The sequence below is a fragment of the Bombyx mori genome, chromosome 16, assembly GCF_030269925.1.
Source record: "Bombyx mori chromosome 16, ASM3026992v2".
Taxonomy (NCBI): domain Eukaryota; kingdom Metazoa; phylum Arthropoda; class Insecta; order Lepidoptera; family Bombycidae; genus Bombyx; species Bombyx mori.
Genome location: NC_085122.1, coordinates 5,555,749 through 5,571,008, shown reverse-complemented (window position 1 = coordinate 5,571,008; position 15,260 = coordinate 5,555,749). Strand labels below are relative to the sequence as shown.

At 36.2% G+C, this 15,260-nt stretch overlaps 1 protein-coding gene across 8 annotated transcripts in view; it reads left to right on the top strand.

Annotated features, from left to right (window-relative positions):
• Positions 1–6,194: 6,194 nt before the first annotated feature.
• The window catches only part of LOC101739274 (LIM/homeobox protein Lhx1), a 93,116-nt gene continuing 84,050 nt past the window's right edge, over positions 6,195–15,260 (top strand). Inside the window, exon 1 of one of the 8 annotated variants that reach the window (XM_062672967.1) lies at positions 6,195–7,181. In XM_062672967.1, coding sequence (XP_062528951.1) covers positions 7,154–7,181 — 28 coding nt within the window. In that variant the 5' untranslated portion in view covers positions 6,195–7,153. The remainder of the gene's footprint in view (positions 7,182–15,260) is intronic. The other 7 variants (XM_062672966.1, XM_062672968.1, XM_062672969.1 and 4 more) reach the window with 7 other exon arrangements.

The following is a 15,260-nucleotide window of genomic DNA, read 5'->3' as shown; positions in this document are numbered from 1 at the left end:
TAGCTTTGTTTTCTTACCTGTGAGATATTTATTTGGAACGTCTGGGGAGCCCGATATCTACTTGCCTATTTCTGTCGCGAAATAGTAAGGTGTTATGATTTGAAGGAAACAGCCGTTATATTGTACAACTAGCGGCCCGCTCCGGCTCCGCTCGGGTCTTTAACAAAAATGTCAACGATATTGGAAGTTGTTTAATTTTTTAAAACATTTATTGCGACATAACTATAATGGCTAGTCATATACTGTCGCAACACTTTTTGTAAATAATGTGTTCTACCAAGTCGTAGTACATTATTTTATTCTATCATCAATAGTTTTCGCAGGGCACGCGATGTAACGAACATTTTAGGTAATTTTTTTACACCTTGGGTTGCATTATTGGAGGATCCCTAATTTTTTTCAATAAATATGTCATGCCTATGTCACTCGGGAAGAATTTTTCAAATCGGTTCAGTAGTTTCGGAGCCTATTCAATACAAACAAACAAACAAAAATTTCCTCTTTATAATATTATATTGTACATTAAAAATCTAGACCTCATTTCTGAACATGGATAGAGGAAATCGCGTGATGTCCAAGGGCTTCGGGTTCTATTTAACCCCAGTATGCTTAGTGCGAGTTTTTAACGTTCTCGTTAGCGTAAAAGTTTACTCAAATTTGTATTGTTGGAACAGCGCCTCTAGCGGCAAATGTAGGCAAATACTGGTCACAATTAGAAGAGCTTTGGTGGAATATTTATTTCCGAAATTAGGAATTCTCAGGAATTATATAATTAGGAACTCTCAGGAATAATCTAAGTTATTTCGGTTACAATAGCGTACAGTGCACGCATTTAAATTATTGTACAGTTAATTGGAGGGCTAATAAATTTTGTTGAGAATAGCGCCATCTAGTTTGTATTATAGGAAACTTATAAATAATTGTTCAAATATTACAATAGATGTCGCAGTAGGTTATTCTAGCTTCACTGTCAGGTCGCTCGCTTACTGTGTGGGCAGAACTCGTAAATAGTGAAATATTTGAAACCTACGTGGCTGTCATTTGCCGTATTTTATGACGACTCTAAGTAAGGTAAAATAGACAATCCAGTAATGTCGTGATTTTAATTTTATGGAGTCACTCACTGCCTTTAAAGCTATTTATTACCATTGTACTAACGGATTTATAGTTCAGGATCCCATAGTACCTATATTTTTCGCTTTCAGTAAATTATATTTGTAAGCATTATCGTAGTTTTGTGTTTTGCGAATTATTTTTTCGTTAAAGAGCGAATGAGCGTTCCATCTTCTGTTCAGTGGTCATCGGAGCTCAAACACATCCCTAGTAGATCACCACTATTTTATTGTTTAGACAGGTGGTCGAGCTCACAGCTCACCTGGTGTTAAGTGGTTACTGGAGCCCACATCTACAATCTACATCTACATCTACAACGTAAATACGCCACCACCTTGAGTTCTAAGGTCTCAGTATGGTTACAACGGCTGCCCCACCCTTCAAACCGAAACGCTTTACTGCTTCACGGCAGAAATAGGCAGGGCGGTGGTACCTACGCGTGCAGACTCAAGAGGTCCTAATTGTAATTGCGCAAATTATAATTTTGCGGGTTTGATTTTTATTACACGATGTTATTCCTTCACCGTGGAAGGTAACTACGCGTGCAGACTCAAGAGGTCCTACCACGAGTAATTGCGTAAATTATAATTTTGCGGGTTTGATTTTTATTACACGATGTTATTCCTTCACCGTGGAAGTCCGTCAATCGTCAATCGTGAACATTTTGTAAAGTCGGTACCAGTGCATCACTCAGTACGAATGCACCGGACGCCTTATCCGTTAGGCCACGACTTCAAATCGGTATGTAGTCGGTAATTTAAAAAAAAACGAATTCTACTGTACAGGTGGTAGCTGGAAACTGAATCAGTGAGGCAGTATGTCATTGATGTTGCTCATTGTATCAGGGGTGTAACAAATTATATAATTACAGGTCACTACCTACTGCTTTTCCCCTACCTAATTGCTGGTAGTCAAGGAGCTATTCAAGCTACGTCTGGACGTGTAGGCGAGCTCACGAACTCGACCTGAGAGAATTTGCTAACACTAACTCTAGCAAGAGCAGTGCTTCGCAGAATGGTAGACCACCGGATCGGAATCGCGATCCAGTGAGAAGATCCGACGAGAAACTCAGTGGACTGTGTCTATGGGATACGTACGTACCTAATACTGCAATACTTTGTTCTACTCGCGGACTGTTTTAGTGCTCGAATCGGAATCTCGAATACTCCCGGTGGGAAATTGCCTTTGTTAGTTATTACCGAATAATATTTTTTTCTTAACCTTAACATTTTCATCAGTTCACGCGAGTCGTGAACGTAATTGAAGCCACTTCTACAGTTTGATCTTGCAAATTATATAAAGGATTAGTAAATATTGTATTACAATATTTGACGGTAGTTAGCACAATATTTAAATGTTGACGAACAACAAGTTAGTAAACCAAGAAAACTATGAAGTATTCGAAATACCTATGGGAAATAAATAATATCTTGCGAATTAAACGTTAAAGTATTTTTAATATTTCTAACCTTTTCGAAATAAATGTCTACATTTTCTTCTCACATATTCACATAAATTTAGCAATACCGCTAAACGGTTTTACGTTAGGCAGCGGCTTGGCTCTGCCCCTGGCGTTTGCTGAAGTCCATGGGCGACGGTAACCACTCAACATCACTGGGCCGGATGCTCATCTGCCTACAAGGGCAATAAAAAAAAACAGTGCCTATAACAATTACATATACCAGAAATATAGTTATAAAAAGATATTCATTTAGGACCTGTCATTCGTTTTCAGTGTGCATTTTCATTTTCACGCAACTCTTTATTATTATTTTTATATTAGTTGAATGTTTGTGTATTGGTCTATTAATAGAAATAATTTATAGTCTTCTGTTTGCCTGCTATCAAAATGGTTAAGGAAAGAATTCTAACAGATCCTGCCCGAATGCAGAATATTTTATCTAGGAAAATAAATATATAATAGTAGGTAGGTATACTAAGAACTTTGAAATGATGATTTAGTCTACAAGAATCTGACTAGCCACTATGTAACCGATAGCTTAATTTATGAATAGGGGTAAAATCGAAATAAGTTCTTAGGCGTTCTACAAAACATATTTAGATTTTATTGAGTGACAACTAAGCATAGTAAGCGTGTTTACGCTCAAAGCTGTATATTATTCTTTCGGTATGGTAGGGTAGAACGTTGCTTCAGTTGTCTATTGCTGGGGTTTTACCTATTAAGGAATGATTGAGGAATACATATTTTAGGGGGAAACCTATCAAAGCTACGACGTGGTGTATCAAACCTCATAATAACACAATGTTCGTATTTCTCGATCCATATAGGTAAGCATGGCTGAAACGAAACCTTTCCTACGTCATTAGGGTCGGAGATTGGTCGTTGTCTAGTATCGACAGTCTTAGATAATGTTTTAGGGTCTCTTTTTAAATTAATACCTACATTTTTTTTTTCATTATTATTTTTAAATTAGGAATAGCGTAGGTTAGGTAGGAAACAAAATGGAAAAGGAATGATTCTTCTTGTTGCCCTTATCCCACTACGTAGGGTCAGCGCAGCACACCCTCCTGGACCGTCGAGGCGATCCGCCCGGTCCTCTCGGACTGGGTGAATCGCGACCGAGGACGTCTCACCTTCCGAGCGACGCAGGTGCTCACGGGACACGGCTGTTTCGGTCGCTACCTGCACCTCGTCGCCCGGAGGGAGCCGACGCCGAAGTGCCACCACTGCAGTGACTGCAACGAGGACACGGCGGAGCACACGCTCGCGTGCGCTTTATTCGCGATACATACTAAATTCTTTCACCTAAAATATAATACTACTAAGATATATATTTTTTCAATTTCGCTTTAGATTCTCCTTTGGCACGAGCACTTTTCGTTTTATGTAAACAAAAAAATATTAGCTTGCCTTTCTTTGTACAAACATTAAAAAATTTTTTTTTTAAGAAATCCGTAATATTAAAATTTTTACCGAAATATTCTTTGGTAAATATAAGAGCTTTATTAGTATAGATTTGATAGATGCTTAAGTCATTTAGGTATTCCTGAAACATGTTTTTCTTATCTCGAACCATCGCTACTGATCCTGTTCGTTGTAATTTATAAAGCAGCATAATTATCCGTCTGTGACCGTGTGTGTATAAACTAAAATTTCCGAACACCGGAAAAAATGTGATGATTATTTAAAAAAAAAAAGGGGAGATTAAGCCGTAACTTTTGTTTAAGTCTAATATACGAATCGCAATTATCTATTTAGTAATAAATTCCGGCTACACTTGTGACGGTTTCTAAATACTCATGTAGTTAGAAATTATTCGAGATGATAACCTCATCTCCATTTTTTCATCGCATCCCCCGCCATCGGAGCAGAGTTCATCCGTATTACCTGGAACCGCTGCGTTAATCGACAGTGATCCATCCAAAGATCTTTTCTGCTACGTACCATCCGGCTTTGGAATGAGCTCCCCTCCACGGTGTTTATTCCAAAGCCGGATGGTACGTGGCAGACATTGACATTCTTCAAACGAAGCTTGCGGAGTGTACTCAATGGTAGGCAGCGGCTTGGCTCTACCCCTGGCACTACTAACGTCCATGAGCGATGGTAACCACTTACCATCAGGTGGGCCGTATGCTCGTCTGCCTAGAAAGGCAATAAAAAAAAAGTATTTACAAATATAGAAATTCTAAATTGTCTTGCTCGTCTCTCTTTTTTACCTCCAACAACGCCATTAGCCTAAAGTGACAGCACAAATATCAATAAAAAACATTAAAAAAATAGAATAGATAACGACCATTAATTACATTTTACTTAGAAAAATGTATGTTTTACTGGTGGTAGGACCTCTTGTGAGTCCGCGCCGGTAGGTACCACCACCCCGCCTATTTCTGCCGTGAAGCAGTAATGCGTTTCGGTTTGAAGCGTGGGGCAGCCGTTGTAACTATACTTGAGACCTTAGAACTTATATCTCAAGGTGGGTGGCGCATTTACGTCATAGATGTCTATGGGCTCCAGTAACCACTTAACACCAGGTGGGCTGCGAGCTCGTCTACCCATCCAAGCAATAAAAAAAGTATGTAGATTTATTTAAAGTACCTACCCAATAAAATCTAATACATAGTTCTAATGTTTTAACACGGCCTTCAACGCCCAACATGTGGATAATCTCGGGATTAATGTATGTTCTATGGTCAGATTGCGTTTGTTTAACCTTAAATGACGTCATAGATTTTGTAAATTTCCTGGAGATTCCCAAAAAAGAAATTTATTCGATTTTCCATTGTATGAAACTTCAACTTAATTGCATAAACAACACGCGCACGGATACCAAGCGAATAAACAAATCACCATGCGTTCATTTGTAGACAAAATTTTAAGAATTCGGAAGCAGAAAATTTATTAGTGATATCTACCTATGCATAAACATGTGAAATTTTGTGTATAATATTAGGTTAGGTTATTTGCATTCAGTTATTTATTTGATGATGATGATCCTGTTAGTATTTTTCTAAATAAAAGAATGGTAAACATTTTGATATAAACTTCGAAACAAAAAATTAATCTAACATAACAATTGCTTAATTTCTGTAATTAAATTTTTTGTTTTTTTTATTGCTTACATGGATGGACGAGCTCACAGCCCACCTGGTGTTAAGTGGTTACTGGAGCCCATAGGCATCTAGAACGTAAATGCGCCACCCACCTTGAGATATAAGTTCTAAGGTCTCAATATAGTTACAACGGCTGCCCCACCCTTCGAATCGAAACGCATTACTGCTTCACGGCGGAAATAGGCGGGGTGGTAGTACCTGCCCGTGCGGACTCCCAAGAGGTCCTACCACCAGTGATAAAATTACTATCTAACTCCTTTTTACTGGATACTATTACTTGTTTATATGTTTGTAGATATGTTGATAATAATTGTATAGGTACCGAAATCTAGACTTATTAGAAAACTGATAATTAGAAATGGGATAAATATTTTAGTAGAGAGCTTAACTCTAGGTCACTTTTGGAAAATTAAATCGGACTAATACAGGATTATAAAAAGTAGACACCAAACTTAAAACAAACATAATTATATTGTTAAATAAATGCTCTTATAGCAAACATTGAAAGGTAGTATTTAAAATATGTAATATATTAAAAAAAAGTAGTTAAGATATATGGATAAAAGTAAGAATTTTACCTATTAAATTATTTTTGAATTATATAGAATCATATCAATACTTAAAAATGTGTGTTCACATGAATGCAAACAGAAAGTAGGTATTTCGTTGTATATTTTTCACCAGAATTCATCCCGTATAAATCTCAGTACATTAACACCGTAGGTACCTACTCGTCTCGGCGGCGAGAAAATGGCAGAATATAAAAATAAAGAAAAATACAGTAAGACACTCGTAAGTCTAGAAGGCGGGCAACAATCTACATAAACATAACTCGCACACGCCCACGGTCCAAACACTCGTCCGTATTCAACCGAGAACCGATGCCATAAAAATAAGACACCCGGCCGACCTAGAGAGGCAACCGAAAAATCCAGGCTCTATAATTATGTTCAGCTACCACTCGATCTACCGGCAAGCCAATTTAAATTTACTGCGAACGCCGCACGTGTCCCACAAAATGAAATCCCACTACCGCACAGAAACACGCACGAAAAAAAAAAAAAAAACAGAAAATACATCGGCGGCGCCACCCCTCGACGCTAGTGGCTGCTCATCAGAACCACGCCCGTTCTGACGCTACCCTTTCTATCTCGTTTCGTCGAATTGGTGTTCGTTATTGGTGTCCTTGTCTGCGGTAGGCCGTCGTTCGTGGACCTCTCCGTTATCGTCAGTACGCGTTTAGAAGTCGCGCGTTTCGGTGTATTGCCGGTGACGGCGTGCGAAATCGCCGCGCTGTGTCAAGTGAAGTGCCGTGTAGAGGTGCCGAAGTGGCGGGTTTCCTAGCCGCAGGACGGGGGGCCCATGCCCCCTTCCACCAGCACCACATTGGTAAAAGTTAGTGTCCTGTGCACATATTAGTAAAAAAAAAAAAACAGTTTTGTCTATGATCATTTGGGTGGAACTGTGAATGTGCTTGACCATGCCATCGTTTGGAGGTTATTTGTGTTTGTTATTGTTGTTTTTTACTAATTTTAAATTCTAACTTCCTTCGTTATGTTAATTTCTTTTACTTGCACGTTTTTTTTTGAATTTTATCTTAGTTTATCATTATTTTGTTTCTCATATTTATTTATTTTGATTTCCGAATAAAGTGTTGGTATTTAATATTGCTAATTTTTACATGCATGCGTATGCAATGCTACAAATTGTTTGAATAAATACACGTTACTGTATGTAAACAATCTAAGCCTTCAAACATTTCATTGTTGAAATTTTACTATTGATACCGATTGTAACGTGTGTATTTATATCCAATACCGATCATATCTATACACTGCAGTCTTTGAAATATCACAATTATCAATAATACAGGACAGGACATGTGAAACGGTTGGTTTCTTAGGCCTAAACCGAAAGAGTTAGGCCTAAAATGTAGTGTGTAAAGTAAGGCCTGGGATAGACAATGCGAAACAGCTTTGCATATATGAATGCGTATTTCCGATGATTAATCCAGTAATTTAGTCTGTAGAGTCGTATAAAACCAGAAATTAACATTAAGAATTCAAATCTTGAACGTAATCATTAAGTTATTCCCGCAAAATTATAATTTGCGTAATTACTGGTGGTAGGACCTCTTGTGAGTCCGCGCGGGTGGGTACCACCGCCCTGCCTATTTCTGCCGTGAAGCAGTAATGCGTTTCGGTTCGAAGGGTGGGGTAGCCGTTGTAACTATACTTGAGACCTTAGAACTTATATCTCAAGGTGGGTGGCGCATTTACGTTGTGGATGTCTATGGGCTCCAGTAACCACTGAACACCAGGTGGGCTGTGAGCTCGTCCACCCATCTAAGCAATAAAAAAAAAAGTTGCTCATTTAAGTTCCTTTTGGGCTTCAGAGGAGTTGTAAATAGCCGTATTACCTCATTATTCACTGTTAGCAGTTAAGACGTTATAGGCGACTTCATGAAATATAAATTAAAGATATAAAGTGAATTACTGTTAAATAGTATGTATTTCTTATTAAAAAAAACATTGCAATAACTAGTCGTAATGTTCTTCGGATTGTTGGTCATATGATTTACTTGTATACAATCACTTAACCCATATCGAGTGTGTCAAGGGAAAAATATTATCAGCCTATTAAAGTCCTGTCCAAGTTTCAATAATTTACTTTGTGGTTTTGTTTGTTAATTTCCCAGAATACTTCTCCAACTCTTTATTCCCTAAAAATCTTAATCCGATTATATGTGTTCACGTATTTTATAAAACTAGAGGTCCCGCAGTAGTCGAAATTCGACTATAATTAATTGGAATTGTAAGTTTGTACACTATTGTGATTGTATTTTATACTTCTATAATCACAAATTTCGCCAAGACTACACTATAAAAAATATTAACAAAGACAAACCATATTTAATCTATTCTCAATTTGAGAACAAATGTCAAGATCAAAAGTTTAACAATAAATATTATGCATGCGTGTGTGCGTCAAATACCTACATGGTACGCGGTGTGTGTAATGTTTTCTTTATTGATTTAATGTATCTTTAAGGCATTATTTAAAAAAAATATTAGCATTGTGCACTTCTTCTCGATATTCTGTATAAGTGTGGAAAATTTCATACTCCCGTGTCCGCGCAATTTTCGTAAAAAGGGATACAAAGTTTTTGCTTCACGTAATAATATATAGATATATCTGTCAAACCGAGCCAATCGTGCTCAATTATTACGCTTACAAATGAACTTAGGTTTTTTTTTTAAATCTAGAAGGTTCTCCTCGTAGTAGTAACTTAATTTAAACTTTGGATCTAGAAGGATTTCTATTGGACACATTTCAATTAACAGATATTTTTTTGGTTTGCGATATCATCTCCGATTAGTCGCAGACCATAAGCACATTATATGAGTGATTTATACCTCTTCGAGCGAGTATTCCATTGGACACACTCTTGTCGTACGCCTGTATATTCTGTCTAGTAGTGTTTTGTGTAGCGTAATAATTTTTCAAAACGAAACATGAATTATAAAATATTTATTTCAATTATGATCACTATTAGGTATCACTATCAGGTAGGCGGTAGGCAGCGGCTTGGCTCTGCCCCTGGCTTTGCTGAAGTCCATGGGCGACGGTAACCACTCACCATCGGGTGGGCCGTATGCTCGTCTGCCTACAGGGCCAATAAAAAAAATATCATTTTCTAATTATTTTCAAAAGTACAGTGTTTTAAAAAAAGACAATAAGGATATATCCAAAAGCCGAAATTAAAATCAACAAATATATTGAAATACTTTGTATAAGAATAACATTAAGCAGAAAATGTACCTAGCCCCATCTTAATACTTTCATTGAATGGAGCTCTCTTAAATAAAACATTTAAATACGTGATCGCCCACAGGCGAAAATCTTACGATAACTGAGAAACAATAGCATTTTGCCAAAAAATACCACAGTATTATAATCTTTCCTTTATTTGTTACTAAAACCTTTATCCTAATACTTATTGAATTGTTTGTAATTTAAAATGCAAAGAAAGTTTGAATGTTAATCCTACGAAACTCTTTTTCGTTTTTTGAGAAGTTTTTTTTTAAAAAGTTTCGTTGGAACAGATTTTTTGTTGTCTTATAATATACTTAGAACGAACTGCGTACTCTACAGTTATTATATTTTTTTAACTGTTTTTTTCCTTCTAGCTTATTATACATACGAGTGGGGTCGGTCTAACGTCTCTTGTCTTGTGATACTCCGCTAAGTACAATCAATTTTGTTTCTTCACAAGAATTTAACCGAATGAATGAAAATAAACACTAGCGTTACAATATGTATAAAGTTACATTTCACAGGTTACATTTTTTCGAAAAAATAGTGGCTTTATTGATTGGTTGATGTTTGACATAGGGTCAAAACGTCTGGCTACTAAAATTGATTTGTCTTTGAGTATCACAACGATATATTCCATCTAGGGATGTCTGACAGGCTATAGTCATCAGAAAATGTGATAGTAGGTATCTTGTTTCTCCATTTTTTATTTGGATTCGAGCTCTCATAGCCCGATTGAGTTATTCGGCTATCGGAGTAACTTGAGACACAAGATTGGAATATAGAACAACAACCATCCATCAAAAAACAATCCATCTAAAACCTCATCATCTGGTGATAAAACGCTAGATTATTTCGCTGCAGAATTAGGCGAGATATTACCATCCAAATTTGTAACATGGTCATTTAAAAAATAGGAATCGGGGATCACAGGTCCTACTGGTGGTAGGAACTCTTACGAGTCCGCGCGGTTAGGTACCACCACCCTGCCTATTTCTGCCGTGAAACAGTAATGCGTTTCGGTTTTAAGGATAGGGCAGCCGTTTAAAATATACTTGAGATCTTAGAACTTATATCTCAAGGTGGGTGGCGCATTTATGTTGTAGATGTCTATGGGCTCCAGTAACCACTTAACATCAGGTGGGCTGTGAGCTCGTCCACCCATCTAAGCAAAAAGAAGAAAAAAAACAGAGTATCTTCGTCAACCATAAACTTATCTGTCTGTTTAAATAATACGCATCTAGTCTACCTACGATGCCGCCGAGAAAATCACTTTCTGTGGTAAAAAACAATAAGACAAATGTTCTCATTGCCCGGATCCTGGCGGTCCGGCAAATTAGTTCAGCGGTTTTAACGTAATTGGAAAACAAATAGAAAATTCCGTTAATGTTCATAGCGATTTCGCTTTCGATATTGCAAATGTTCGGAGAAAGTATTAGATTGCATTGTTGCAATTGACTTTAGATGGAGGTGCACGGAATTTCAAAATAAGTTTTCAATGGTCTATCTATGGGATAAGCATTTTGTGCAGAGGTTCTCAAACTCTCGCGTTCATAGCACTTTTATTTCTATTTAATCGCTAGTAGATAAGGGACTAATCCAGCTATGCACGGTTTGGTAGGTAAGCTCACGATGCTCAGCCTGGGAGGACTTGCTAACACTAGCTTAAAAGCAAGAGCAGTGCTTCGCAGAATCTACAAGCGTAGATAGATCGGAATCGTATCGCGACCAACTTGAGAATATTCGGCGAGAAACTCAATGGGTTGTGTCTATGGGCAAGGTTACACGTGGAAATCATTCGATGGTTTTTTTATTATTTTTTTATTCCATAGATGGTTGGACGAGCTAACACCTGGTGTTAAGGGGTTACCGGAGCCCATAGACATCCACAACGTAAATACCGCCACCCACCTTGAGATATACGTTCTAAGGTCTCAGTATAGTTACAACGGATGCCCCACCCTTCAAACCGAAACGCATTACTGCTTCACGGTAGAACCGGCAGTGGTACTTACCCGTGCGGACTCACAAGAGGTCCTACCAATCCTACCACCAGTAAATTCGACGAGAAAGACAGTTCAATACTTCCTAAGTCAACGTCATCTGTTTTCGCGCCATAATATAATTTTCAAAAGCGATGTCGTAATTATATTCGTGGGTGAATGTCTTCACCGACACACCTGCCAATCTAAACGAACTAATAACATCGGATGACCTAAATTGAGAACCACTTTCGTGCGCCCTATTAATATCTAACGGAACATATTTTTACGTTTGAATGTACCTACTATGTTACTTCGGGAATAATAATAATTCATTTGGCGTCTAAGCTGCAATTTAATTCACAATTATAACGACAGCATTGAACGTGAATATAAACATACAATACACTAAATCATTTCTTTGTGTAGTATCGCAATTTTCAGATTCTTTTTGTGTAGGTATGCATTTGTAACTTAATATAAATTTCATTGCACCTACCACTATTCACTCTGCACTACCTTTGGTCGAATGGTAGAGAATGCCTTAGGCATTAAGTCCGCCAATGTAAATTTTACATGAAGTGTAATAAATAAATAAATAAATAATCCGTAAACATATATACATATTTGTTAAACAATAATAACAAAATATATTTTGATTGAAAAGATATGAATGGCTAAACCTACAGACATTATTGGTCTTTCTTCCTCCCGATCCACTAACGGTGCTTCTAGGTACTTCAAGCACCGGTCACCGTTCTCGTCGAACCCGTCGCTTGCGATGAAGGGCTCGACGAGTAAATTAACTCTCAGATACAGCCCACTGAGTTTCTCGCCGGATCTTCTCAGTGGGTCGCGTTTCCGATCCGGTGATAGATTCTGCGAAGCACGGTTCTTGCTAGGGTTCGTGTTAGTAACGTCGTCAGGCTTGAGCCCCGTGAGCTCACCTACTAGTTACGGTTACGCTGGAATAGCCTCTCTAGGCTACCAGCTTAGGTAGGAAAAGAAAAAAAGATCTTTCTTGAGTAGATTGAACTTTTTGTACTATATAGACATTATCAACCTGACGCGGAATTTAGGTATACGAATTAAGTTATAATTAAGTTACAACAATGAACTTGAAAGGAAACGGTGTTTGCACACAATAAGACGATTTACAAGTAAATCGAATTATTTACTTAAATGAGGTGACTTTTGTTTTTGTAACATTTAGATCACCTTGTTTCCAGGCGGGTAAAGGTGACATTCAAAATGGCGTGGTTAACAAAATATTACGAGACAATTTGTTTTTCGTTTTTCATTGAATTAGATACCCAATCTCCCATCATTCGTAACTGGAATAGCTAGGCTTCTAGCGAATAGGTAGGGAAAAATAAATAAATAATACTTTAAAAAAACTAACAAAATACGCTTTTATAGAAAATCCAACAAAAAAATTGAAAATAATTTTTTATAAATTCGAATTAAAAATAGTGTAAGAAAAAAATTTTTTTGTAAAAAAAGAGTGGGATGCATGGTATCAGTAGTTATAAATATTTTATGATTATATATGAGTAGAACGGTTATTTTGATAATATCCTGAAAAGCACCAAAGTTTTTTTTAAATTATTATTTATTTTTCATTTTTTAGTTGAATTTCAATTTTTTTAATATTGAATTGTCGTCGGCCCTTGATTAGTGTACCAAAATTCGGGTTAATCCGGGGTCAAAATCATATTCAAAGATTCCGTTACAAACATACATACGTTTGAAGCTAATAAAAGCGTATTAAAAATAGACCGCTCTAAGCGCATTTAGTATGTCAATGAAAAGGTGACATTTCATCTAGGTATGCTGTTTCAAAAACTTTTGTCAGAGACGTCGTCGAACAATTTAAAAAAAAAGCATTAAAAAAAAAAGAACTGATATGAGGTTCTTACAAAGAAATGCACACTAGTATACCTATTACCTAATAACAGTTATAAAATACGAAATCTCGTTGATCTTAAAACTCTTCCGTTGTTCGAATCACAAATATTTCTGTTAAGCCCTGTTACGTAATAAACGGCCCGCGACCAATCGGGCCGTTCCGAAACGAAGAATACAACCGTTTATGTTGCGACCTTCATAAATTTTACTAATAAATGTCATACGTTCAAGCGCAACGCGGAGACCAACAAAAAACATGTCACTTTTGAAAGAAAAAAAAAAACATGTCAATTTCAACGCGTCTCTTGTTTTTGTTGTAATATCATAAGCCGTTAATGTAAAGGCATTGTTTAATTGTAAATTGAGACGTGATTGTTGCAAGGAATTTCCAGGGACATTACAAACAACCGAAAAATCAAATTTGACTTATCTATCATGTCAAATTCATCATCATCATCATTCTTTCCTATTACCCTCTGCTGGGGTGTAGGGCTCGAATCAAATTTTTCCATTTACATAAATGTCAAATTATCATATACATATTTGCCATTTTGTATATTGTCTTGAACCAATATTTGTTTGAAAGTTTTCGCCGTCAAGAACTTTTAGATGACTGTTTTTTTATTTATTTAAAACGATGTTGTATTCTATCAAAATAATCGTTATAATTTAAGAAAATGAATGCTATTTAATTATACATTAAGAATAGACAAATCGGTTTGAACAAAAACTATGTAGTGGTAGCTTGCATCCTTTTAAAGTACCGGTAAAAATATATCAAGTTAAAATAAATAAATAAATTATTTGTATTTTTTAAACAATAAAATTTTATGTATCATCACCGTAGTAGGATACGAATTTTGAAATCAAAAGTAAAGGAAAAATTGAATCTCATCGCTCAAGATATAAATATTTCTTTGAATTACCCACTGAAATGTTGATTATTAAGAGAGGTAGTTACCTGAAACGCTATAACATAATGCCAATAAAATTTTATTCAAACCTAGTTTTATCGATCGTAAAACTCAATCCCATTATGTTGGTAGTACGTTGCTACCAATTTTATGGTGGCACTATTGTCGAGGTCACATGTTTACTTACAACCTGCCTAGAGCGTTCGAATCTGTATATAATAAAGTTATGGCAATTTAAAAATATGATTACGTTTACAAAATCGTATTAGAAAATACAGAAACAATGAAATCGCAAAGTGTTTTTTTTTCCAAATCGAATTACAGACTTTACTGTTGGTCTATATGAAGTTAATGAATAAATAGAACTAGATGATGACCGAGCTCTGCTGCGTTTTTATAACGCCATCTTGTTGTGTCTTTAAAGCGGTTAGTTGCCCTCAATTAAGAAAAACAGTATTATTATTCGCCAATAGATGTCGGGAAGAGTTTATTATTGAAAACACGAATAAAACAACATTTTATGAAAATAAATCGTAGCTAGATCGATTTATTGCCCCCGAAATCCCCTGTATACTAAATTTTATGAAAACCGTTGGAGTCGTTTCCGAGATTCAGATTATATACATATATACAAGAATTGCTCGTTTAAAGGTATAAGATATTAAAATCCAACATCAAATAAAATTATTATATTTATTTACGTACGTACCTATATTTGTTGTTTGAATATTTATGATTTTTAGATATCTACTATTGCTAACCTGATAAAATATTGTAATGCTGCTATATTAATAATACATTATACTTTAATGACTTAATTTTATCGCTTAATATTTGATGCTTGAAAGGAAAAGGGGACTAAGCGACAATGCGTGAACTTTACAGTAGACTAATTTAAAGTTGAAATACCTGAAAAAAAAATTATTTTAACGAATCTAGCTGTAGAATTGAAATT